This window comes from Scleropages formosus, chromosome 18, assembly GCF_900964775.1.
Source record: "Scleropages formosus chromosome 18, fSclFor1.1, whole genome shotgun sequence".
Taxonomy (NCBI): Eukaryota; Metazoa; Chordata; class Actinopteri; order Osteoglossiformes; family Osteoglossidae; genus Scleropages; species Scleropages formosus.
The window spans coordinates 22,607,847-22,635,820 of record NC_041823.1 but is presented as its reverse complement, the minus strand read 5'-3'; the positions used below and the strand labels follow the sequence as shown (position 1 = coordinate 22,635,820).

The window sequence follows — 27,974 nt, the reverse complement described above, 5'->3', positions numbered from 1 at the left end:
CAGGACTGTGGCCCAACCCACTGCGCCACTGGTGGCATGACAGTAGTAGAAGGTAAAGCTAAAGTGGAGTAACATCTAAGAAGTTATTTATATGTGAGGTATATGAACTATGCAGGAATTGTAGCCATATTTTTTAACAGTCATTTGACACAAATTTTAAATGTTACTTTCTGGTAGGTTCTCAGAATACTCAGCTGAATAATCCTTATGCTGAATTGTTTTTCCGGGGGCTTGTTTTTGTAGCCTCTGTGCCTTTATCTGCATTCTTTACATTCTGAAAAGGAGAAAGTAAAAATCAGATGTACCTGCAACTCACTCACTTTTTCTATCTACTTGTGCTGGTCAGGGTTGCAGCAGATCTGAGCTGTACTGCATGTGATTTTGATAAATAAAATTTGCATTTGTTGCTCATTATATAATTATATTTGTACACATGCACATGTAATACAGGAATGACTTTCATTGTAAAACTCACCAAAGTGTCATAATCACAAGACTTGTCTTTTACATTAAGAGTTTCATAAGTGCTCTCACAGGTCTGTGGGTTGGCAGTCTGTGAAAAACCAGTAGAGCAAACTAGTCATATTTTAAATGAAATGCCTCCAAAAATCACAAAAGTTTCACAGCATATGAAGCCCAAGGAGAAAAGAAGAAACTTGTGCTTATGACTCACCTGTAAACCTTCAATTCTAGCTTCTGTCTTTTTCCTGAAGTGAGACAGTAAATATACTTAGAAGGCCTCTTTGTTTTAACCTGCTGCGTATAAGCAATTCTAGAGCTCTTACCTCATGAGGTAAATAACAAATGCCAGAGTTTGGACGCCCATCACAACACCCATCACAATGAGAGCCACGGGTGTTTTCGATTTCCCTAGGATAAAAAAGGACATCAGGCTATTGAGTGACATGGTTTTCTTCAATGATGTCCAGCCTTTTCTGGCCAAGGTCCACACTCATTACTGTGAACTGGTTCGAGGGCCATTTGTGTAAAAATCAAAAGAAATTACTGAATTTTAAATTTCTGCTTTCAAAAGTCTGCCACTCATGTGATGTAAATGTTTGTTTCAATTCTGTGATTAGAAACTGTTTATTAAAGGATAAACCATTACACAGGTGAAACTTAAATGTCTAAATCTTAAGTGTCTGCTTTCGAAAAATAGTACTTATCATATTGCATTTAGGTGCAGTGTGTGTTAAGTATACCCTCAAGGACTGTTTTATGACAACTCTAGCTCCTTGTGTTACAAGTGTTTACATATTATCAAAAATACTAACATTTCCACTTCACTTTTAATTACGCTTTCCTCAATTACCAATTTCATGACATATTCCTTTGTAGCAATGTCAGAATGACCCCTATTTATGAGCCAATAAATGCACTCAGAATGTCTTAATTCACCTCGCTTCCACAGCATCTACAACATGTGTCTGTGCACATCTTCCTGGAAAGAATCAGCCGACAATCTATACTGAATAGGAGCTTCATGAGACAACATATTTTTATATAATCTATTGTTATTGCCCTAAAATGGACAGAATATCTTACCATTACATGCAACACTAACTAGTTTTCCAGGGTTACAGTTAATTGGCAACAAGACTCCATGGTGACATTCCTGCAGAGAGGTCTCTGATCCAAAACACTGCACTTCATCCAGCCAAACTGGACCTTTACTGTTGCCAAAGTGAGTTGACCCAGAAGTCTTTTTAGCTTCACCACATCCTAGCATCCTGCATACCACATTGGCATCACTCATGTCCCAGGAGTTGTCACACACCGTCCCCCACTGTCCAGAAAGCTGTACCTCCAACCTCCCAGAACAGTAGTTTGAGCCATTGACAAGACGCACATCGACACCTGTAAAGAGCACAGAGTAACTATAGGCTGTGCTTACAGTTCTTTATGCAAGTTATACATGCGTGATATATGTTGTCAAAACAAAGTGCATAACAGCCCCAAGCTTAGGATGATCCTCAAATTTCAGAAAACGTACAAGAACTACACCTTTTCTCACTTTCACATGGTCTCTCATGTGGTGCTAAAATGTTTGCAACTAAACCAGTCAGCCCCATGTGCACTTAATGGTCAGAATTAGAAGTCAAAAGCAGATAATGGTGGGCGGAGGGGGGGGCACTGGCACAGTGGGTTTGGCCAGGTCCTGATTTGTGGTGGATCTGGGGCTCAAGTCCTGCTTGGGGTGCCTTGCAATGAACTGGCGTGTGCCCCTCTCCACTCGGGACAAGAGGTTTCAGCCACTGGCTGAATGGCAAAGAAAAGGTTCCTTTTACCATCACAAGTTTGATCGTATACACTATTTTACTGTAGTGTTATACCAGACAGTCTGAAAAGTAAAACAGTACCATGGCCATTAATGTAATAAATAATTTACTTACACAGAACATTTAAAGACACGGGCGAAGACTTTGCAACTCCATGTTTATTTTTCGCCACACAGTAGTATACTCCGCTATCTTCAGACCTGATGTTTGTGATGATGTAATTCTGTCCTGATCCCCTCTCTGAGTGTTTATTTCCATTCTTCTTAAACCAGGTATATGTGTCCACTGGTGGGTTGGCTTTGCTGCTGCAGGTCAGAGTCACTGAACTGCCCTCAAGTGCAACACTAGATGGACTGATTGATATGAAGGTATCTTTTGGAGCATCTAGGAGAGAAAATTAAGAAATTATTTTAATCTATTCCAGAAATGTGTAGAATGTAATTTACTATTAATATAATTTTACTGCAATTTTTTGACTATACTGAATGAAGAGAATATTCACAGACACAGCACTGTTCATTGCAGATGGAAATAATATGTTTCACAATATCTCATTTGGAACATCAGTAATAAAAAGAAACATTTACTTACACAGTACATTGAAATGCATCAGGGGAGATGCATCTCTCCCGATATCATTCTGCCCTTGACAGAAGTATTGTGCACTGTCTTCATATCTCATGTTAGAAATAGTGTAATTTTGCCCTGATCCTCTTTTTAAAATTTCATCTCCTTTCTTCTTAAACCAGGTGTATCTGTTCACTGGTGGTTTGGCTTCACTGCTGCAGGTCAGAGTCACTGAACTGCCCTCCAGTATTTCTCCAGAGGAATTCACATACAATGAGGTATTCTTTATGGCATCTGAGAAAGTTAGCATATTCTGTTATTAATTTTTGTAAATAAAATCACATTAAGTGCAAACAAAATGATATTACTAGGATGAAACAGAACAGAAAAGGGTTTTGTAAGTAAACAGAATTTCAAACACTTCCGTGAGTTTTTCTTTGAAGTTTAGAACTTTTTCATTTAAATTTCAAATACCTGTAAAATCTCTTCTGAGTTGTGCAAGAAAAATTGTTTTAAAATATCATCCTTATCATATATGATGGACAGCCTTTTAACTTCAGTATTGACTTCTCAATCACAAATAAAGCATTTAAAGGCACACAGGGTCCCACATACACTGCTCAAAAAACCCCAGTTTCCCATAGCCTCCATTCTTCTAACATATGGGGTCCCAGCAAGGGGCTCACTTTCTCTTGCATCTCACTTGTACCAGAGTACCTCTAACTGATTATTCAATTCATTATTACTCATCCCCTCTTTTCCATGTCTTTGCACCATAATCTTAGCAACTATTACTGAGGGGACCTGCCACAGCAAGCCTCCTGTCTTTTTTTTTTCCCACTGGTAGCTCTGCTACATGCTGCTGGCACTGACATATGCCACCAACTCTACTGCCTCTTACAACCTCATTTGTAGGTCCATTCACATTTTCAGGTATTATGTTGCAAGTTTTTTTTTACTATTGTGACTTAATAATATTCCAAAGGACATGTATTATTCTCAGCCTTTGAAAGAGTTCCACTTGCAGGTGACACCATTCAGCCTTACATACAGCCCCCTTTGGAGAGAGGTAAAAGAATCGAGGTTTTGAGTTAATCAAGGAGTAGGGGAGGAAAGGATACCATGGCTGCTATATGTGAAGGAGCAGCCAGTGTGGTGGGAGGCACAAAGAGGCAGCAGAGCCCATAGAGGGATAGGACGAGATGACCTGCAAGGAGTAGGATGTGGAAAACCAGGTTTGGACTGGAATGAGAAGGCAGTGGTTCAGTTGCAATGATGCTAGCTGTGTCATCAGTAACTACAGCAATTCCAAAGGTTCATGAGAAAAGGAAACAGAAGAAACCCAGTGCAGCCCAGAACAAAGGGGGTGCAAGAATGCTGTTTACAGTGACTTTCCTATTAATACAACTAGGCAGTTTTTATTAAAGAAATTTAAGGTGCCTTTTTCAAGGTTTCTATGACAGGAGGTGGTATTTGAAAATGTATCATTTAAGACTGTACGTGATAGTTCTAACCACTATGCTGCCTGCTGCCCTGTGAATTTACAGTAAAAAGTCATAAATCTATAAAAAATAAATAAATAAATAAATAGAGAAATTAATTGTATAATTAATATCCAGAGTTTACATGTCAGGATCGTTGAATATAATCTGCTATCAATATTAATACAGTATAAAGTAGTAACTTTCATGGGTCTTACACCAGTGATTAAAAAACCAGTCGAAACTTCTCCAGTCACCACTGCTAACTGCTTCTTGGTAGCACAGCAGGAGGAGGAGTCCTGACTGTAGACAGAATGTGCGTAAGTGTTCTACCCTCTCTGTGGCTAAGCCTACCTGGAACAGCACAACATTTAGTTCCTGCAAGGTATTTTTTTGCAGTTACTTTAATGACCTTCCTCTTTACAAACAGCTTTTGAAGGTGAATGCAGTCACTAATTTTGATGCTCATCCCAGGGTGGACAAGGTGCTGGACCATTTGTGTAGCACTCACTTTTACTTGAAACTGGTATGACAAAGACCTAATGACAAATTTAATTTAAACTCCAAAATCTTGACTTGCTTGACTCTTTTTAGCCTTCACGTAGCCCCAAAACTTTCAGAGGCTGATGAATAAAGTCCTTCAGCCCTATGCCAACAGTACTGCTGTGGAAGTGCTGGGGGAGGTCACATGGCTGTTTCGCAAGATGGCTGCATAAAATTTCATCTCCACTCCAGAAACCCAGAACTTACAAACTCTCTTTCCTCTGTGGTGAATTGAAGTTGCCACAATTCACTGATTTTGACTTGACCAGGCTGGTTACATGATTGCTGAACTGGAGGAGTCAGTGGAATCACAAGTTAAATGAGTAGACACCCTGGAGCAGAGAGCTGAGCTATAACAAACGAAACTGGATGAACTGGAGCATAAAAATATTTGTATTAATGTGAAGCTCATGGGACTGCCAGAGAATGCTGAAGGAAACATTCCTCTTAAACAGTTGTGCAAAACGAATTACGCTCCTTAGTGGGACTGCTGGCTGATTCACCCCTTATGAGGGGGATGTTGTTTCTGGTTCTCGTCTTTTGAAATCTTCTTCTTTATTTCTTGCTCTCTGTCTGTCTTTCTTTCTTTTGATTTTTTTCTTTTCCTCTTCTTTCACTTCTATCTTTTACTCTGTTTTCTTCCTCATTGGGTCACCTGCTCTAGTCTGACAAGACAGAGTATAATTCTTGGGTAACTATTTCAAAGTAAAACTGAATTTCTGGTTAAAATTAACACTTGGGTTGTTAATGTATATACAGGTTGGAGGTTTTCAAAACGCTCAAATGAATTACATGAAAATTCAGTTTTTTCATAATTTTACTGAAATTCTTGTGAGTGAAAAGTCTTGTGAGTTGTATTTTGTAGTTGCCGTATATACTTAAATATTTATTTATACAGGGAAGATGTTACTATCACGCCCTCCACCGTGGCACAACGAGGAACACCTGCAGCGGATCAGGGGACGGGCGCAGAAAAGGAAAACTCGGAGCGCAGTCAGACGCGGAACCTTGTTCAGCCTTGTTACTCGCGTATCTCCTGTGAATCTGCCTCCTACCTGCCCCTGTCCTACCCCTCCTCGCCCTTGTTCCTCAGCCCCTTCTCCTGAATCCCTACGATTCCGTTTTCGGTACTCCTCAACCTCTCACTTGTCTCTTTTGGTTTACGGCTTTCGGATTTTCCCTTCAGCAATGTTTGTTCATCGGTGACCCTTCACTTGTCTTGTGACCACGTACTTTGGATTTCCCTTGATTAACACCATCCACTCCGCACTTGGGTCGGACGGCTACTTCCTGGATGGAATCATCACAGTTACTAATGAATTTTCTTCTGTCTGATAAAATTTGATCTGATTGACAGCTCATGGGTTCATACTTCTTTGACCAGTTGATTTCTTTCGGTAATGGCAGTTGATTGCTTCTGAGAAACATTGTCATTTGTTTTCCTTGATTTATGCTTGCAGTTGCAGTTCTAATATGACTGCGTTGTTACCATATTCAATATATCACTTTGACTCAGTGTTACTGTTGTTGCGGTTAAAAAAAAATAAATAAAAAGGAAGTAAGAGTGCTGTGTCTTGTCTGTCTGACATTAGAATACTGCTTTTTTCATTAGCTTTCACTGTTGGATGCCATCACTAAAAATAAATGTACATGGCCTTAAATTGTTCCTGTAAACCTCTGCGTGATCTACTGAAGAAGCAAAAATGCAATGTACAGGAGCATGCTAACCCGGGACGATAAGACACCAAACAAGGAACTATGAAATAACTGTCTGTGCAACTTCCCTATTTCTCACACCACTCATTCTGTCTTCTATTATATGCTATATTGGGTGATGTCAGCCAAGAGAATATTGCCTTACTGTCTGTGTTCCTGCTGCTTCAACATAATAAAGACTGATTCTATTGGCATCTAAACAGAGTGAAGGGTTTTTCCTCGATACCACCAGTGTGTCACAATGACCCTAAAAAAAGTGTGCAATTGGGAGAAATGAGGAACAGGGTCTAGGGTTCCCCTTGGACAACAGATAGGCAATACTGTGGCTATGTTGACCAGGCCCACACTCCAGAAAATAAACAAATAAATAAATAAACTGAGGTCCTTCTTGAGGTTGGCTAATGAATTTAATCAATTTATCTCTGATTTTGTACTGCTAATAGCCCTTTCACAGACCTCAAACAAAAAAGCATCCAGACCTGGTCCAGTGAACAGATTGCCTTTTGAGCAGTTAAGGAAGTATACTTTGGGGTTCCTGCTTTAACTTTTCTTGAATTTTCTCTAATTTTTGTGATGCACATGAATGCTTCAGAAAGGAGTCTGAGAGCTGAACTCTCCCAGGAGTTTGGGAGGACCTGTACTGTGTATTAGCTGTAAGTTCTCTTTATGAGACCAATGCTACAGCACCATAGAAAATGAGTATCTGTGTATAAAATGGACAGCCTATGCCCACTGGTATTACCCACTGAGCTGGGAGTTACTGTTCAGTACCAACAGTATTCCTCTTAACTAGCTCAGCATGTCCAGTGTTTGCCAGTGTCAAGCTACTTTCAGCTTTATCAACCGCACAGTCAATAAAAGCTTTATAAACAGAGCGTCGTACACTACGGGCATTTTAGTGTTGCCAATTCGCCGAACCACATGTCTTTGGAATGTGGAAGCAAATGGGAACACCCAAAGGAAGAACAGGCAGACATGGGTAGAACATACAAATTTCACACAGACTGATCTTCAAACCTACAACCAAATGGCCCTGGCACCAAGTGGTGATAGTGCTACCCACTACTTGGATACAGCTATACAAAATATGTATTTGATGTGTGTCTTTTCGCATGTCTTACCTTCCCTGTTTCAGGCCAGCTAGAATAGAAAAAAATCCAAAGCAACATGATATCATTATTTACTGCATATCTTACCAGAACATATGACTCCAGCATCTCTATCATGATTACAGTTGTGTGACAACAGGCCACTGTAGCGACAGTCCAGAAGGGAGGCCTCTGATCCAGAGCACCACAGGTCCTCCAGCCAGATAGGGTCTTGGCCTCTCCCAAAGTGAGCTGATCCAGAAGCATCTTTAACTCCCCCGCATCCCAACATCCTGCACACTACATTGGCTGTCATCATATCCCAGGAGTCTCCACACACCGTCCCCCATATTCCAGAAAGTTGTATCTCTACTCTCCCGGAGCAGCGGTCAGGACCATTAACAAGGCGCACATCAACATCTGTAAAAAGCACAGAGTTACACTGCTGCAGCCTTTTGACATGGAAACTAGGTTTTTTTGTGCATTTTACTTAAGTTCATACACAAACTTCTGTTAGCTGCCTGTCCTATGATGGAATGAGGGGGCATTATGCCAGGACAGGAGTAGACCCTGGACTGGACTTCAGGCCATCACAGCTTAGCCACACACACTCACAATGGGCAATTAAGAGTCACCAATTCACCTGAAATGCATGCCTTTGGACTGTGAGGCAAAACCCAGGTACCCAGAGAAAACTCACACACACCTAGGAAGAATATTCAAACTCCTAGTCTGGACCTACACCCAAATAGCACAGGCACTGTGAGGCTGGCAGTACTACCTGTTGCACCACCATGTTGCTCGTTTAAGATTATAATTATTATATTAATATGACATGATCATTACCCTACCTAAATTCATCGTGGGATGTGGGAAGACCACTGATAGTCAAACTGCAACCTAAAAAAAATCTAAGTACTTAGAGTCCAAAAGTTGCCTGTGACACCCCATAGAGTCATTTGTACTTTTTATTACTAATTTATAGTCATACTTGCATTATCATTAACCATTTCCATTTCATTTCCATATTACTAAGCAGATGCTTTTTTCCAAAGCCCTGCTCTCTGATGGGTCTGGGCCTTGTGACGGACTGGCGTCCCATCCTGGGTGTGTCCCCTCCCCCTCCAGCCTTGTGCTCCATGTTGCCAGCTTAGCCTCCGGCTCGCCGCAACCCTGCATGGGACCAGCGGCTTCAGCCAGTGAGTATGTGTGTGTGTGTGTGTGCGCGTGTGTTTTCTCCAAAGCGACTTCCAACAAACTCTATCCAGTGTTGTTATGTAGCCCATACCTTATTCACCAAGGTGACTTACAATGCTAGTACTGTACACTACTTACAATGTATTTATTCAATGCAAGGTTACAGAAGTCCAGAACCTATGCCAGACACAAATGGGCACAAAGCTAGGTACACCTCTGGATGAGATGCCAGTCCATCGTAGGGCATTCTTATCCACGTTTATGTCGTTAACAATAAGACAGTGAGCTCTGAGTTGGTGTGGCAGAATAGAGTATGAGTGTTGCTGAGGCTACAGTACACCGCAAGAGCACAGCTATATTTTTTACAGATACCTTATTTTCATCATGTCAATATCATCATCATCATTAATATTCTGATCAAGTTTTATGCAACTACTCATGTGATGAACATTGGTGCATGTGGTGGAAAGAAACAAACTGACTGTACTTGGGAGTCACACATCTGAAACTATGTTTCTCTTTCTTCTAACGTAATGTACACTGTGCTTTCTATGAGACGTAAGTCACTTTGGAGAAAAACATCTGCTAAATTAATAAATGTATATGTAAATGTACATGAAAATAAGGATAGTATCAAGACTATGTGCTCAACTTAAATGACAATGTTAACCATTAGACTTGAGCATCAGAATCTCAACTGCATTCTTTAGGATAAAAGTGGGCTAGCGCTCTCAAATTTAGTACATAATAAATTTCAGTTGCACAGTACGTGGATGTGTAATATAGGTTTCCCTCATTTAACTAGGAATTCCGAGTTACAAGCAAATGCCATCTGTACCCAAAAATTTGGATAACAAGCTATCTGTCAGGAACATCAATGAAAAATCCAGTCCTCAGGCATTTTAACACGGTGGGCTTAAGGTAAGAGCTTTCAGTTTTACTGACTTTGAAATAGTCCAGTTTTGAAGCAGGGGTGATAAAACTGACACATTTCCTACAAAGGGAGGCTTAGTACTTACACTTTCTAAACACCATATTACCCACTCATATGAATAAAAACATATCTTTAATTTTTTGTTATTCAGTATTTTTAGGGGGGCAAGGTGGCGCAGTGGGTTTGGCTGGGTTCCACTCTCTAGTGGGTCTGGGGTACGATTCCTGCTTGGGGTGCCTTGCAATGGACTGGCATCCTGTCCTGGGTGTGTCCCCTCCCTCCAGCCTTGCGCCCTCTATTGCTGGGTTAGGCTCCAGCTCCCTGCAACCCTCCTTGGGACAAGCAGTTGCAGACAGTGTGTGCGAGTTTTTTTTTTTTTTTTTAAATCATTTTTTTCATATATTGTCACCATTAATACCACTACTGTATTAGAATATTCTAACACATTTTGTCTTTCTCTGATTTTTCATACTGCAGCATCTGCTACACTAGGGCTTCCTCATGCTGAAGTGTAAATAGCTAGATTGAGTAATTTCCCAATTTGAGAGGGAATATCTTTATCTTGATTATTGGTGAATTAGTTATGTAAATAAGAGTTTATGGGAGTTCTTGTTTGTGAGGTTTTATTGTTTACTATCCGTTCTTTTATGTTAGGAGAGACATTGCATTTGGTTTAGAGATTGGGGATTGCCAGTACTTAGAAGGAAGGTCCAAGGTAATAACGGGGTGAGCACCACCCTTGTGCTAGCCAGGTTGGCTTGGGGTGTCAGTCCTACAGAAGGAATTCAGCTTCATCAGCTGTCTTGTCTTGCTGCTTTATCAGTATCAATGTCTGCATTATGGTACACACCTTAGTGTCTTCATTGTCCCCATCAGTGCCCATTGGTATAATATTATGTCCACAATTAATTCTTTTCAGTCAGTTAGTTCTCGATTAATTATGATGGAAGATGTTCGGTACGTTGTATAAATGTGTCTCTTGATGTTGCATACAAGCATTCTGACAAAGGCATTTAGCGTAAACATGTCGTTGTGCTGTGCAGACTAATCTTTATTATCTACTAGGTTTGAGAGAGCTACCCACATTTAATCTCAGTTCCAGCAGCACTAAAAGCAAGCTTCATTATATTTCAAATCAATAATCTTTACTAACAGAAAATTACCCTATAACTTATGAAACTGAAGGTTACTGACACAGGAACATTTACACCCTGCGAAGGAAATCTAATGGCCTCAAAAAACATGCTTATCCAGTGCCAAATAGATTTGAAAAGTACTGGCAGAAAGCTTAAAAGGCAATACAACACATTTCATTGCCAGTTATTGCCTGGTTAACATCAGGGTTATTCAATTCAATTCAATTTATTTTTACATTAATTTTTCTCACGCAGGGGGGCATGATGGCACAGCGGTTTGGCTGGGTCCTGCTCTCTGGTGGGTCTGGGGTTCGAGTCCCGAGTACCTTGTGACAGACTGGCGTCCATTCCTGGGTGTGTCCCCTGCCCCCGCCTGGCTTTGCGCCCTGTGTTGCTGGGTTAGGCTCTGGCTCACTGTGACCCTGCTTGGGACAAGCAGCTTCAGCCACTGTGTGTGTGTGTGTGTGTGTGTGTGTGTGTGTGTGTGTGTGTGTGTGTGTGTGCGTGCGTGTGTGCGCGCGCGCGCCTTCTCACACAGTGACACAGCGCTTGAACACAGGCATAAGGCAAGAAAAACAAATACATCAGGCAAAGAAACAAATAAGACAGCTGACTAGTTTAATACATTACCAATGCTTATATAAAACTATAATTATGTCTACAGGCCACGGAGGAAAGGAATAAAAACTCCCAACTGAAGGTCAAAGGAAAAAAAACCTCTGGGGGTCCAAGTGCCAGCGGCTACACCCCTCCCGTCGCCTCCCCTCCCCTCCTGGACATTCTAGATTAAATAAGACTTCTAAGTCAGTTTACAACTAATTATAACAATAATATAATACAATTAGGAACCATAATTAATATAATTATAATTAGGAACTATAGTGCTACTGGTAACTGCGCTGGTCTGCAAACATGACCACCATGTAATTGGAGGTCAGAACCCATCTTATGAGGTCCTGTAAATGTTATGGTATAGTTAAAGAGAAATAGAAATATTGTCTGCTTTGAGTGTATTGTGCATGTACTTTGACTACTGTTAGTGCTGTCTAGTTGTGCCTCAGTGCTGACAGTAAAATAATTACCACTTCAATTTCACATGCTTACTGCTATTTTCTCAAAGTTTTACATTTACTTATTTAGCAGATGCTTTTCTCCAAAGCATCTTCCAATGCATACCATGTATTATCAGCCCACACACTTTATTCACCAAGGTGACTTACACTGCTAGGTACATTGCTTAGAATAGGTCACTCATCCGTACATCAGTGAAACACACTCTTGCTGTATCACTCACACCTTATGGGGGAACCTGAACAGCATGTCTTTGGACTGTGTGAGGAACCCGGAGCACCCGGAGGAAACCCCCGCAGACACAGGGAGAACATGCAAACGCCACACAGACTGAGCGGGGGATCGAACCCTCATCCGCTCGCACCACCCAGGCGCTGTGAGACAGCAGCGCTACTCGCTGTGCCTCCCCCTATTGAATTAATAAAATTTACATTTCAAGTTTCTGTATTTTTTCGGTGCAGTTGTTTAATTTAACTGTAGTCATTATGAATCACAGACTCTTTCAGGATTGTCTTTTTCACTTACACTCTCATGTGTACTGCATATCTTACCTGAACATATGACACCAGCATCTTCACTATGGTTACAGTTGTGTTTTCCAAGATTTGCACGGGGACATTCCAGTAGGGATGCCTCTGATCCTGAGCACTGCAGATTATCAAGCCACACTGGACCTTCGCCCATTCCAAAGTGAGCTAAGGCAACTGCGCCGTGAAATCCTCCACAATTGAACATTTTGCATACGACAGCTGCATCTTGTCTGTCCCAGTTATCATCACACACTGTCCCCCACTGCCCAAAGAGTTTCAGCTCCACCCTACCAGAGCACTGGTCAGAGCCATTGACAAGTCGAAACACACTTTCTGTTAAGAGAGGTAAGAACATTATGAAATTTGTTTAATAAACTAAATGAACAGAGCTATTTCTTACAAGAACGTTTATTAGTGTGGTAAATTTCCTGCTACAAGAGGTAATGACCCTTCTTTTCACATGACTTGTCATTAATGGGAAGTATACTGAGGTAACTCACCGTTTGCTCCTGCAGGATCAAGACAACCTGGAAGAAGAGGAAAAACGTTCCTATCAGAGGCTTATGCATACATCCAAGCAAGAAAATACAGAAAAATCAGATTACTGTTTACGCTGAACAGGGTTCATGGGAACACTTTTTCAGCCATATCAGTTACCATGTGTGACAGTTAATTACCAGGGTTGACTTGTAGTTTCACTTCCAGAATTTTTCAAAATCTCTCCACCAACAGTATTTCTAACTAATTGACCTTCCAGGGCACAGATTAACCAGGACTAAACTTCAAGGACTAAACTATTAACTCTTCATCGGTATTAAAATTTTATAACTGCATTGCAGGCATGCTTCTTGTGAAAGCTTGACTGTGCAGTCAGCATTTGGGTCATTTTAAATGTGTTTATTTTTTGCAATGAATGGTGAGCCTGGCATGATATAAACCATGGATGAAATTTAATACTCTGCTTCTAATGTTACAAACATCTGACTCACAGTTTTTTTAAGATACAAACATTTTCTAGGTTAGTCTTAGATTCTCCCTTGCTGCTGGGCACATCGGGCGACGAGGTCTCTCCACCGCTGCCGGTCCTCTGCCAGCACTTCAGCTTTGTTCCAGGATACGCCAGCGAACTTAAAATCATTGATGAAGGTTCGATGCCAGGTGGTGCAGAGATGGCCCCAGCCACGCCTGGCCCCCGGGGGGCACCAGTGCATTGCTACCCGGGGAATGCGATGTCGTTGCATTCGTAGAATATGCCCGGCTAGCCTGAGTTGTCGTTGCGTGATTGTAACTTGAAGGCTGCTGGAATTTCCCCAGCGCAAGACTTCTTCGTTGGTGATGCGGTCGATGTACCAGATCTTAAAAATCCGCCAGAGACATCGTTGGTGGAATGCGTTTATCCTGAGAACAGTGTTCCCCATTAGCTTCCACGTTTCACATGCGAAGATTGCGGTCGGGATGACACTGGAGGCGTATAGTCGTAAATTAATCTTAAGGGAGATTGAAGCTGATGTCCAGATGTGCTGGAGGCGACGGAACACAGCCAAAGCTTTCCCGATCCAGCACTGGACATCGGTCTCGGCATCACCATCGTGTCTTTCTTGTCTCGACAACATGATTGTTTAACTCGACGGTCGAGGTCGGCGTATAGTGTAGTCGCGAGTACTCGTTCATTCCCAACATCAGCCAGATCCCTACGCTGTTTCGCTCTTCATCTTTCATCGATCAGTTGCCATGTCCTGTCTTGGATCCATCGTTCTTTAATCTTTCCCCGTCAGCGCCCAATCTTCTCGTCTGCATAACTCCAGATGATGGTTTTCATCATTGTCTTACTGTCTTCGATGTCGGCTATATCAGCAAGGGTCTCGAACCGATTTCGGAGGTCAAGTGCAAACCCTTTGGCGGTATCTTGGTTTTTAAGCTTTTCTAAGGCATACGGACGCTTGACCACAACTTGTCTTTGGTGTTTGAGTTTGAGTTAAGTTTTCTAGGTTATTCATTTTAAATATTTCCTTCCCTGTTTTAATTTATAAATCTGCCTGTTGAAGAGCAAAAATTACTTCCATGTCTGAATTCACACAATAGTTGGCAGCAAATGCCTTCAGAGTGGAAACATAACAGCTTACGAGGCGTTTAAAGTTCAAGTCTGCTTGTCGAAGGTATGAGAAACAGTTGACATTCTTATGAATTATGAAGTGAGTGAGTGAGCGAGTGAGTGCCATCCCAAATTAATCAGTGAAAACTCAGGCATAAGTAAATGTAGCATATAATTTACCCATTAAAACAACACAAAACAGTTAATTCATTCTGCAGTATTCTTCCAGTTACACTAGAAGCGTGAGAGTGCAATCATCTATGCCACCTTAAAATTTTAAAACAACCTTATTTGGTACATAACATTAAAAATTTTCACATAGTACCTGATTCTGTGAGCAGTAGTGAAAGCACTATGCTGCCTAGGGACCAGTAGAACATTTCTGACATCCTGTTTGAAAAGAAAGTTAAAAGCATCATTTTGTTGTACAAATTAAGTAAATGAAATACATGAAACAAACAAAAATAAACTGAATATCATTACAAGGACTCTCTTGAACATTTTATAATTTAGCGCTCCTTTGGGTTTTAAGCAATGCTTGTCTTGGTTATTACAACATCCACAAAAAAGCATGACCAGCCATATCCAACCACCTTTACCATACATAAACATTCAATATTTTACTTTCATTATTTTTTTTTTACAGAATTTAATATCAGACAGACTTTCATAATTTTAGTATTTACAAGTTAGTGTTAAATTCGAGCAAGTGCTATAATCAAATTAACAACTTCAAAAATACTTTATCTCAGTTGCCTTCCAATGAAATGTTTTAATGTTAAGCTTTTTAACTCTCTCACAGTCTTTACAAATACAGCAAAAAATTAGTTAACTCACCGTATGCTGGGGAAACCCTGTCTGTTTTGACTTGGTGCCAGCAAGACAACTGTCTTCATAAAGTACTGAAAAAGGAATTCAGTCTGAAAAAGGAAGGAAATGCAAAGAAGGAACATAAGCAATCATTCTGAGTAAAAATGTTTTGGGTATGTTCTTAGAGAAAAGCTAGTTTGCCAAACCGATGTGACCAAATCTATTTAACTCACACTCTTCTTCAAAACAACTTAAAATGTTGATATTTCCCTATTTATATAGATGAGAGATTTTTACCAGGGCAGCTGAGGTTTTTACCTTAATAGAAGGTTCTATAGAAGGAGGTGGGAATAGAACATTGGTCCTTCAGGTGAAAGGAGATAACTCTAACCATGACATTACCTGCTGCTGTAAGTAACATATTTATTGGTTATTACTTTCTGAGAGAAAAATGTAAGCTTTGATGAAAAGAATGTTGCTTTATATCTGTAACTCTGCTTTGTAACCATAACGTGTGGAAAATTAGTGTTGCAGGCTTTGTGGAAAAGCAAGTACAGTTGTCTGCTGACCACTGCTGTGTCCAGATAAGAGGAACCCCGAAACCGTCCTAGGCAGGTGCCAACCGAAACCAGGTACGGCTATGCCGCGCCTGACACGAAGAGGCACAAGAACGAGCCAGAGAAAGCAGAAAGTTACAGAAGGGGCGTATCGACTCAGCACAACAGTGTGTAAGTAACTGCTGTGCTTTGTTCGGGGAGATTCTCACATGTGAGACTCTCCCGGCAGGGGTGTAGCTACGTGGTGGCCATGGGTGGCCAGTGCCACCCTAACTGAAGCTTGGCCACTCCTGGTTCGTGCGGCGCTATTAGGCTGAAGAGCTGTGAACCGCCCGCACGGCACAAACCTCCGTGTGTAGGAGAAAACTGAGTTTCGGGAGCGTTACTCCAGCCAAGTCCAGCGCAAGTGATCAACGCAAGAGGATACTGTAAGAAATAAATGGCTCTTGTGTCTCTTCTCTACCTCGATCTCTCTGTCCTCCCTGTCCTTTTGTGTGTGTCAGACCTGTGTTAAGAATGTCTGTGCAAGTTGAAGTTCCTATTTAACTTTTCTCTCTTTGTCTGTGTTCAAGGACAAACAGACATGACTGCAATCACATATCCCTCCTGTATCCTCTCTATATGTATGACCAATCACAGTGTTCTGTTGTTTAACATTACCTTTTATAGTTTTGTCCCTAGATCCCAACTCACTTTCTTCTAAACCACACACTTTCTGAACCGCTTGTCCCATAGGGGGTCGCGGGGAACTGGAGCCTACCCGGCACACAGGGCGTAAGGCTGGAGGGGGAGGAGACACACCCAGGACGGGATGCCAGTCCACCGTAGGGCACCCCAAGCGGGACTCGAACCCCAGACCCACCGGAAAGCAGGACTGTGGTCCAACCCACTGCGCCACCGCACCCCCAATGAGAACTTATTTCTTTCTTTGTTCTGCAAAATACTATATAGTCTTTGTGAACATGCAATAAACTTGGAGAATTTGGAACGAAACATGCTGCTTGTTCTTGTGTCCTACTCCTCCCAGTGATCACTGGTCTTTGGTGTCCAGACTGCTCTGAGGTGGCAGAAGGGTGAGATAGAAATTAAAATAATTTCTAATCTAACAGATACATGTTCAGGAGAGTAAAATTAGTGTTGTTTATCTGCATTTCATTTTGTGAAAGTTTGTTAAAGTTGAGGGACTGCAGTGTTTCATCATCATGAGAAACAAATGTTAGCTTACAATTAAATATCACATAACTTAGCTGTTAGCTAAAGTTACTGCAACTGCTAGCTAGCTAATTTTTAAAAATAATCATTCATGTTACCGCACATAAACGTTACCACATACACTTACATTATGAGTCTGTCACTGTTTTCTGTAAGTAGCTATTCAAATTAATAATAAAAAAAGTGTTTCTTGAAAGGTGTGTTTGTCTAAACTGTAGACAGTAGAGGGGCATGAAAAGGAAATAATAGGGGAAGCTAGGAAGATACTTTCCTTTTTTACAAGAGGACTAGACTAGTAGCAGTAAAACTGAAAATGACAAAGAGGCAGGGAAATGAATGCTACAGAGGGAATGATGAATGCTGCTACGAGAGACAAGGAGGCAGCAGAGATACAGTCCCAGAGGAAGCTTGTTGTGGAAAAGCTACAGACACAACACACATCAGACCAGAATCAGAGATGAGCAAAAACACAACAGCCCACCAGGTATGTACAAGTTTTTGCAAACATAAAAAAAAATAATTTCCAATACCCAATTTGCACCAATGACATGCTGTCACAGTCAGTTGTGATTTTTTTTTTTTTTTTTTTTTTTTGGCCACCCCTGAAATTTGAAAAAAAGTTCTGGCTACGCCTCTGATTCCCGCGCGAATGCAAGGTAAGTTTTCTCTGTAGCCCTGTGTCTCCGTGTTTTTCTTCCATAATTTATTTGCTTATGACTTACTTTGCACGCCGGAGCGACGAGGCACACCTGAGCTAATCCCAGGCAGACGCATAAAGGCTGAGTAAAATAACAAGAAGAGCTAGTACTAGTTAGGCTAGTGCGGAACCTTCAGCCTCACCAATATAGTGGTGAGGCTGAAGGTTCCGCACTAGCCTAACTAGTACTAGCTCTTCTTGTTATTTTACTCAGCCTTTATGCGTCTGCCTGGGATATATATATATATATAGTACTAGCGAATGCCTTACTTTGCGCCTCCTTGCCTCTCAGTCCTTTACCCCGTTCCCTTACACCTCTCCTTATCGACCTCTTGCCTGTTTACTGACCGTATCTTTTGGATTCCCTTGTGCTTGTTATCGACGTTTGCCCATCGGAGACCTTCGTCTGTCTGGACTACGAGTTTGGATTATCAAAATAGAAGTCCCGTTTGCTCCGCGCTTGAGTCCGACCACTTCCTTTCGGAACCGCGCCATGTGGCATACTTATTAATTGGGTATGGTTTCCTTTTATTTCTCTTTTGGGTACTTCACGTTCCTACCACAAAGCTATCTATTTGAATGATCTGATGAACGTGAATGACCGTCTATGAGCATTTTTTTTTTTTTTTGTCTTCCTCATGTGCTTTTTTGTGATGCATTAAAAAATGCTTCCATTTCTCCCCTGTTTGGATGCTGTGTGTAGGTGGGGAAAAAAAATGGAGGGACACACTTACAAGACCTTTTATAAATCAAGGTTGTACGAACACTATCTTGCTCTTTTGCACCATCTGGAAATTACATTTTCGTTTTTGTAGAGAAAATTAATTCCACTTGACTGATTCATAAATGGGGGGCGCAGTGGGTTGGACCGGGTCTTGCTCTCCGGCGGGTCTGGGGTTCGAGTCGTGCTTGGGGTGCCTTGCGATGGACTGGCGTCCCATCCTGGGTGTGTCCCTTCCCCCTCCAGCCTTAAGCCCTGTGTTTCTGGGTTAGGCTTCAGTTCCCTGCGACCCCGTATGGGACAAGCGGTTCTGAAAATGTGTGTTTCAGTTTTCAGTGTTACTAGACTTAGACTGAAGACTGGACAATGCTTCACTGAAAGAGTACATCTTTGATTCTGTGGAAATCACTTAATTTCTGTCAAAACAGGTTATGTCCAGTAACACTGGATCAGTATTTCCTTCATTAGTCTACTTTTGAAACTTTGTCTATGGCAGCAAAAGTTATCTGTATTTTGAAGACCAGTTATCACTTTGCAGCGAAACACATGGAAACAGTCTAATTCACCCTGTAACTGCAGCTTTTACAGCAGGTCTGGTATTTGAGAGTGTTGATAATCAATAACAAACATCTGCAAAATTCAGTTTTATCAGATTATTAATAATTGGCAATGGGGGGTGCAGTGGCGCAGTGGGTTGGACCGGGTCCTGCTCTCCAGTGGGTCTGGGGTTCGAGTCCCGCTTGGGGTGCCTTGTGACGGACTGGCGTCCCATCCTGGGTGTGTCCCCTCCCCCTCCAGCCTCATATGCCCTGTGTTGCCAGGTTAGGCTCTGGCTCCCCGTGACCCCATATGGGACAAGCGGTTCAGAAAGCGTGTGTGTGTGTGTGTGTGTGTGTGTGTGTGATAATTGGCATTGAGTAAGGAGTTTTTTGGTATAGACAAAGTAGTATTTATTTTCGGTCATTTAAAAATAACTTTTGTGCTTTTGGACATTTTGTGGGAACACCAGGCAGAGATGGAGCATGGCAGTCTGTTTGGGGTGTAGCGGATGATCAGGTCTTCGAGATATCAAGGAGAAGTTCTACTGATCCAGTGCTATCTAAGCTAAATATTGTTCAGATTTTTTTTTTTCCACACAACATTGCATACATTGCACTTTTTTAATTTAACCTTTAATATTGGACTCCACATTTTAGCTTTATCCTATCTTAATTTTTATTCATATTTCTATAGTATGTTTCTAATTTCTACTTTTTTTCATTGCCTTATTTATATGATCTCTACTACCAGTCTGTATTACGGACAGTCAGAAAAGCATTTCACTGCATGTCATACTAAGTATGGTTGTGTATTTGACAAATAAAACTTGAAATTGAACTTGATGGTGTGTGGTTTTTTTTTTTTTTTTTTAAGCCTGTAACCATAGTCATGAATTTGATCCTGGCAGCTGTAAGAAGCAAATGCGGAGAGTCAAGGACAGGAGATATGTGAGAAACACTTCGGCAAGTCAAACACAACTCATGCAGCAGTGTTCTGTATCAGCTGTACAGGTTTGATGGCAGTAGCTGGAAGGCCAGACAGGAGAGTTGCGGTATTCTAGGCAGCATGTCACCATGTCGTGGACAAGTAGTTGGGCAGAGTCTGTTAGATATGGGCAGATCCTGCAGATGTTAAGCAGGATGTATCTGCAGATCCGATTTGTGGCTTTGATGTGCTGAGAGAAAGACAGACTTGAGTGAAGCATCACTCCTAGATTCTTAGCCAAGGAGGTAGGCAAAAATCAGTGAGTTGTCCAGTTTGACAAAGGTAAAGTGATAACCAGACAAAACGCTGACCGAAACAGAATTGCAGCTATCATAAAGCTCCTATTAAAACTGCCACAGATCTGATAGTATACCTCAAACAATTAAAAGTTTAATTGGTCATAGTTTTGGGCTACACGAACAGTATGTCAGAAAATGACTTTTCCATCAAAGTCTTTGCTTCCATTGATGATAATTTTAGAGCTTGGTGATTAGTGAAAGGCATGAACATCTCCTTAAAAGCCTGTTTGCAGTAGTTTCCCACAAATTGTACAGGGGAGACATTGTCTGTTTTTTCTGCTTTCTTATGAGTAACTAAAAATATGGTCTGAACCAATATGTTACTGTACATAACTACATCCTCATTTCTGAGTACATTTCTTTTGTAAGGTAGCCTTATGCCTTACAAACAACATAGGCATTTAAGAATCGTTTAAAAATCCCAGGGTAATACAGAACAGAGCTTGGTCAAGATGTCCGTATTTGTTTTTTTTTTTTTTTTTTTTTTTTTTTTTTTTTTCCCTTGGCAGCACAGTGCTAAGCTCCGTGAAGCTACCCCCCCCTACAAACTGCACAAATTAAGAAAAAACATTCATTACTGCTACATTTGTGCCATGTAAATTAGAATTTGTGCCATTGTTTTTGAGATATTAAACTTTTTTCCAGGGTATGACATCACTTTGATCCCCTACAGCAGCATAGACACTGGAATTTGGGCTCATTCGTTTGTGCTACACTTGTGCCAGTTTGTGCCATTCAAATCATGGTTCCGTCTCTTACTTTTTCAGATATTAACAATTACATCACATGTTATGTGACCCTGCTCCCTGAAGCTGCCTTCTCAAACAAAACAGCACAAAAAAAACCCCATGTTTTGTTATTGATCCATTTATGCCAGTTTGTCCCCTTCAAACCACTGTTCCATCTGTTGTGGTTTTGGAGATAATAAAGGTTATTTACATGGCACTTGATATCACCACACAACACCGTAGATAGTCAAACTTGGGCTCGTTGTTTCAACAGTTCCACTTCTCTTACTTTTTTAGATATGAGTGGTTAAATGACACATTAGTTTATGGGGAAAATAATATTTTTATTTTTTATAGAGCTCTCTTCTCACGTAGTGACACTGTGCTTTAACACAGGCATACAGCAAGAAAAATTGATACAAACAAAGAAGACAGTCAACTAATGGCTACCATAATGAAGAACTTATTATAGAGCTACAAGTATACCTCCTGGCCACTGGGGAAAGGAACAAAACTCCCAACTGAAGGTCCCACTCACTCACCGGTCCATCTTGTTGTTAAACAGTTCAGTGAACAGTATTGCTTCACCCAGGGTACCACAATGAGTGAAAAAAACCAACACTGTACACTTTACATTACAATTTTTTTATAACAATTCACCGACTTGCACAATGTTTCCAAGATTTTTGTAAATCTGTCAGCTTGACAAAATAAATATATCAAAATGTGCTCAAAACAATAACACATTTTATGAATGATATAGAACAAAATGGAAGTGCAAGGTATTACATGATTGAGAAGCTTCAAAGGTACAATGAATTTTAGCAGACATGATACATGCTCAATAAGAGAGCTAATCTGTGTAAAGAAAAGTGTGTGGGCAAATTTTTATACGGTCCTAGTTATATAGAAAGATAAAATTCCCCACATACATTCAGTCAATAAGAAAGTAAGCTAGCAAAAGGAGACCAACTTCTACAGAAAAGAAATTTCATGTTTGTCTTTCTTGCCTTTACAGTTCTGCGGTATTCTCTGAATTGTAGAGGTAAAATTTGTGTCTTTGCTGGAACAAATGTGGCTGCTTGGGGAAACTTCTGTAGAACAAGTGAAAACCTTAATTTTTTTATGAAAACTAATTTCCCAGCTAAGAACTTAAAGTTTCAATTACAAGATTCACAGTTAAAAATACTTCTTGACCAAGTAATATGAAAACTTGCTGTGTTTCACAAATATTTGTTATGAGAACACATCATATACTTGTTATCAGTTCAGCTAATATTACATACCCAGACAACACTAATTACGGTAGGAGATTGTTAATCAAAATGTTAAAAGGATCACAATACTTTAAATAAGGGGGAAAGTCAAAGTGGACATTTTGCTGCAATGAAACACACCAAAGTGAAAAAACTAAGTACAGGGTCCCGGCATCTTTTGGGGTGGTCTGCATGATGTTACAGACAGAGAATTATAATGCTATCATAATTTATTTTATCTAAATTTATTACCAAAAACATTCAACACAAAAGTAGCACAAACAAATGAGGCCAAATTCGGGTGTCTACGCTACTGTAGGGGTGCTGAGTGACATCACATCCTGAAAAAATAAATGCTAATATCTCAAAAATAACAGCGGCACAAATTTTAATTTTCACCACACAAAACTGTACAAATGTAGCACTAACAGATGATGATCCTTTTTTCCTTTGTGTTGTTTGAAGGGGGTGCAGTTTCATGGAGTGCAGAGCGAGTTCTGCTACCATCTCACAGTGTCTAGGTGGTGCAAGAGAAACATGGGTATGATTATCACACATTCTGTGTAGAGCCTGCATGCATTTCCTCCTAGTACTCTGTTTTCCTCCCACAGTGTTGTGGTGTCCGAAAAGGAAGGTACACCGTTCTTTGGAGGTTTCCCTGAAACAAAGCACTGGAACACTTGAAGTGTGCAAACAAAGAGTTTATTAGGAACAGTGGCTTGTGTCACAAACTCCCTTCACACCGCGGAACCTCGTCTGCGTTCGCGCGAAAAAGCCCCCGTTATATATAGTGCCCCCAATAACGGTTCCCGCTTCTTTTAGGAACTAACCAATAACAATTTTCCTTTGTCAACTTAAACCCTACAGGCCAGCAGGAACCTTTCTTTTACAAAACTCTCGAGGATTCGTTCTTGGTGTAAAACACCACAAGTGTAAAGAGAGACAGTTCAAGTGAACTGACAGCTCTAAATATTGTGTAGCTTCAGGTGAATATAGATGACACTTGGCCTTTAGGTGCCCCTTATAGTCAGTTCTCATTGGATGAGGGTTTGGAGCCCTCTGGTGGCATCTCTGTCTAAGTGAATCATAAAAGCATGTCATCACTGTTTATGCAGAGGGGCTCAAATTTGGATGTATGAGAGAAAAAGAGGGCGTTCAAAAGTATTTTTTGTTTTGTTTGGTTGTTACAAAGGGGGGTGTGGTGGCGCAGTGGGTTGGACCACAGTCCTGCTGTCCAGTGGGTCTGGGGTTCGAGTTCCGCTTGGGGTGCCTTGCAACGGACTGGCGTCCTGTCCTGGGTGTGTCCCCTCCCCCTCCGGCCTTACACCCTGTGTTGCCGGGTAGGCTCTGGTTCCCCGTGACCCCGTATGGGACAAGCGGTTCAGAAAGTGTGTGTGTGCGTGTGTGTGTGTGTGGGTGGTTGTTACAGAGGGTGCGATGGTGCAGTGGGTTTGTCCTGTGCCTGCTCTCTGGTGGGTCTAGGGTTTGAACCCTCCTTGGGTCGCCTTGTGACAGAATGGCATCCCATCCTGGGTGTGTCCCCTTGCACACTGTGTTGCTGGGCTGGGCTCTGGCTCACCGCAACATTTTTTAGGACAAGCAGTTTCAGACACTGTGTGTGTGAGTTGTTACAGAAAAGTTACTAATCAACCAACGCATGAATGCTGTTCCGCCGTATGTCCTGTAGATGATGTTGGCAGGGATAAGGAATCCCTGGTTCTGCCAAGAGTCAAAAATTAAAGTAACAAAAGGCACTGCCAGAACCGTTTACACACTAATTTTTGTCTGGTCTCCTTATCACTTTGCAGGTTGGTAAAACGGTTTAAAACCTCATAAATGTTGTACAATGGGTATGAAGAGAATTATTTAATGTTGTAGCTCATATTTTAAGTTTTGGGTAAATGTTAATTGTTGCTTTGATATATTTGTTTTACAAATTAGTTTAAGCTAATGCTGTCCATTTAGTAGGCTAATAGGTACATGGGATGTGATTATCGGTCAGAGAAGTGTGCTGTTTGTCACACGGAACTGACGGTTGGACCCAAGTGCAGGATCGTTCGTTTGGAACTGAGGGGTCTGGCAAATTCTCGTTTTCGGGGACAGGCGAAGAGTCGGTCGATCGGCTGTCGGAGTGGGAGCAAGGATCCAAGGATGTGGTAAGGGGATGAAGCAAAGAGTCGAACACCGGAGAACGGAGACAGGAAACAAGGGATGAAGATGAGCAGGACATGGCGCAAGAGAACAGTTGTCTCAGACAAGATTCCGCAAAGGTATGAGAGCTGAGGAGGGTCTTTCAAAGGGTGAGCAGTCAGGTGCTTGATTGGAGTCAGTTGCTGTCGATTGAGGTGTGGGCATGACAGTACCCCCTCCCTACGAGCGGGAGGGTGGCCCCTAGGACGGGGCGCCGGCTTGTCCAGATGGTTCCGGTGGAAATCAGCAATGAGAGACGGGTCGAGGATGTTGCGAGCTGGCACACAGCTACATTCCTCAGGACCATACCCCTCCCAGGCCACCAGATAGTACAGCCCCCCATTTCGGCACTTGGAATCCAGGAGGGCGTGAACGGTGTAGCCCTCGGCCCCATCCGCGTACGGTGGAGGGGGTGTTGGTTCACTCTGGGCGGCTTGGATCATGGAAGTACTGTAGGGCTTGAGAAGGGAGACGTGAAATGTGGGGTTGATACGCAAGTGCGGTGGTAGCTGTAGCTGGTAAGTGACAGGGGTGATCCTCTGAAGGATTTTATATGGGCCTATAAACTGGGGACTGAACTTCTTGGAGGGTAGTTTCAGGCGAATATCCCTAGTGGATAGTCATACCTGTTGCCCAGACTGAAAGAACAAGGTGCGGCGGTGTCGATCCGCATGTTCTTTATACCAGTGGATGCTTTGTTGGAGGTGGTCTCTCACCGTTCGCTAGGCCGTCTCACTCTGCAGGTACCAGGAATCCACAGCAGGGACCTCTGAGGAAGCAGGGTGCCAGGGGAACAAGGTAGGCTGGTAACCTAGGACACATTGGAAAGGGGACAGGCCTGTGGAGGAATGAGACAGGGAATTATGGGCGTATTTGGCCCAGGGTGGGAAACACGACCACTGGTCTTGGTCCTTTCCACAGTAGCTCCTCAGAAAGTGGCCAAGGTCTTGGTTCAGACACTCCACTTGTCCGTTGGTGTGAGGATGGTACATTGATGTGAGGCTCACGGATACGCCAAGCTTCTGCCAGAACGCCTTCCATACCCTGGACACAACCTGAGGACCCCGGTCGGAGACAATGTCCTTGGGTAACCCGAAGATCCAAAAGACATTCTGAAATAGAATAGAAGCTCAGCCAGGGCAATGGGAAGCAGATGACATGACTTAGAGAACCTGTCCAACACCACCAGGATTACTGTATTGCCTTTGGAGGGCAGTAGGTCTGTCAGAAAGTCCACTGCTATGTGAGACCACAACCTGGCTGGAACCGAAAGGGGCTTCAACAGCCCTGCAGGTTTCTGGTTCGAGGTCCTAGACTGGGCACATACCTCGCACGCCTCTATGGATTCCTGTATGTCCTCCCAAAGAGAGGGCCACCTGTATTTCTTCTCGAGCAGAGCAAGGGTCTGTTGAGCCCCTGGATGGCCAGCAGCTGGGGTGTCGTGTGCCCACTGCAGTAGCTGGAGCCACATCCTGGGGGGAACGTACTCTTTACCTTAGGGGGGTGTCAGCCAGACTGGGTTCCTCCGTCTGGGCCTGCTGGAGGTCCTGTGCGAACTGCCAACGAATGGGGGCCACAAAGCAGGTGCTGGGCAGGATGGGCTTGGGTGCATCTGGAGTCAGGTCCTTGTCATACAGCCTAGACAGGGCATCCGCCTTGGTGTTCTTGGAACCGGGGCGGTAAGAGACTGTGAACCTGAATCTGCTATTAAAAAAGAGCCCAACAGGCTTGTCGCGGTTGTAGTCTACGTGCAGCCTTAAGGTATTCCAAATTTCTGTGGTCTGTAAGAACTATTACTATTAATATTTAAAAAAAAAAAAATAGTGGGAGGGTTTCGGGAATTGTCTATAATGTGTCTTATGCACCTACTCGAGCGATGAATCTCAGTGCAGCAAGTGGTAGGGAACACACTAGGTTTGCTTGAGACTTTCATGTCTGCAGCTGTGTCTCCTCTTAATTTAATGCATAAATTGTACTTTTGCTGAGATGTACGTTGCTTTGGACAAAAGCGTCTGCTAAATGAATAAATGTAAATGTAAACAAAGAATGGGTGAGCAGCCCCCTCCAACCAGTGCCTCCACTCCTCTAGTGCCAATTTGATCACTAACAGTTCCCTGTTAACAATGTCATAATTACATTCGGCAGGTGAAAATTTATGGGAGAAGTACGGAAATGGGAAGCGTTTTGTTGGTGTTCCCTGCCTCTGCAACAAAACCGCTCCGATCCCTACGGTTGAGGCATCTACCTCTACTACAAACGGCAGTGACGAGTCTGGATGCTTAAGTATTGGGGTGGTTGCGAACCATCACTTGAGATCCTGGAAAGGTTCACAGGCTTCTTTAGACCAGGAGAGCTGAGACTGTTTACCCTTGAGTAATAAGGTGAGGGGTGCCACGAGGCTGTTGAATCCATGAATGAATCACCAGTAAAAATTTGCAAACCCTTCAGGTGTGGAACGTGGCACTGTTATGTTTGAATTGTACTAAAAACTAGAAATAATTTTGGTGTTTGTGTAGGCGCCTTAGTGGGTAAGAATGTGTTGATTAGAGTAAATTCTGGAAATATTAATTCAGCCATGCAACTGAAACTTACGGCACCCACTGCTCCCAGCAAGCTAATACGCATTTCTTCGTCTTTATCGTAGCAAAATACAAAAAACAATTTTTTTTACCTGCTCAGCCAACATTAACATTACAATACAATCAAAATACATTACAAGTAAAAGAATACATCAGAAATCATGAAAGGCAAAGCTCTGAGGTTCTCAGTTCTGGGTCCGTTGTGGTGCAATGACCTTCCCCTGTCACTCAGAACTGCGAAAACTCTGTCTGTTTTCAAGAAGGGTCTGAAAACCCGCCTTTTCCAGATCCACTTTGCCCAAGATCTCTTCAGATCATCTATGGTGTAAGTGTTCACACATCGTAACGCCAGAAGCATCCCCAGATACAACCTTCACTTAGCCTTTACTCTGGTATTGTTCTGCTCATTTGTCTATCTTATAATATTTAATAAAAAATAAAAAATAAATTGGTGTGGGTATATATATATATATATATATTGAAGGTAAAAGCACATTTAGAGACAGTGTTCCCATTTCACTTATAGCTGGTCCTATTTGAATCTGGACCTTTACCAGTCCTCCACACCCTTTGTCACTGGCATTTACGTTTCTGCTCCCACCGATTTCAGAGCCCTGCTTATTTACTTCTCATCTAAAAAAATCATTTTCAGATACCATTCTGTAAAAAAACCTTATGTTTTTATATTTTTTCTAAAACACACACACACACACATTTTCAGAACCGCTTGTCCCATACGGGGTTGTGTCCCCCATAAATAAGTTGGT

The 27,974-nt window shown here is 42.0% G+C and overlaps 1 protein-coding gene across 1 annotated transcript; it reads right to left on the bottom strand.

Annotated features, from left to right (window-relative positions):
* Positions 1 to 3: 3 nt before the first annotated feature.
* LOC108930296 (scavenger receptor cysteine-rich type 1 protein M130-like) lies at positions 4 to 27,253 on the bottom strand. Its single transcript, XM_018745487.2, has 16 exons — positions 27,221 to 27,253; positions 26,123 to 26,292; positions 25,365 to 25,466; positions 24,472 to 25,237; positions 15,472 to 15,554; positions 14,960 to 15,024; positions 13,043 to 13,069; positions 12,564 to 12,875; positions 7,783 to 8,094; positions 2,871 to 3,140; positions 2,394 to 2,663; positions 1,546 to 1,857; positions 786 to 870; positions 674 to 707; positions 476 to 553; positions 4 to 274 (listed from the first exon to the last, which is right to left on the bottom strand). The coding sequence occupies exons 1-16, from the start codon at positions 27,251 to 27,253 to the stop codon at positions 206 to 208; spliced, it is 2,988 nt and encodes a 995-aa protein (XP_018601003.2). The 3' UTR covers positions 4 to 205.
* Between the last annotated feature and the right edge of the window lie 721 nt (positions 27,254 to 27,974).

Bases quoted from the DNA above. Each gene is read 5' to 3' on its own strand.
- LOC108930296 (XM_018745487.2), bottom strand. From the start codon at position 27,253: ATGCGTATTAGCTTGCTGGGAGCAGTGGGTGCC. The intron at 3,141-7,782 runs GTAAGATATGCA...TAACTTTCTCAG, and splicing joins TGCTGGAGTCATATGTTCTG to ATGCCATAAAGAATACCTCA. The intron at 708-785 runs GTAAGAGCTCTA...GTCTCACTTCAG, and splicing joins TTTGTTATTTACCTCATGAG to GAAAAAGACAGAAGCTAGAA.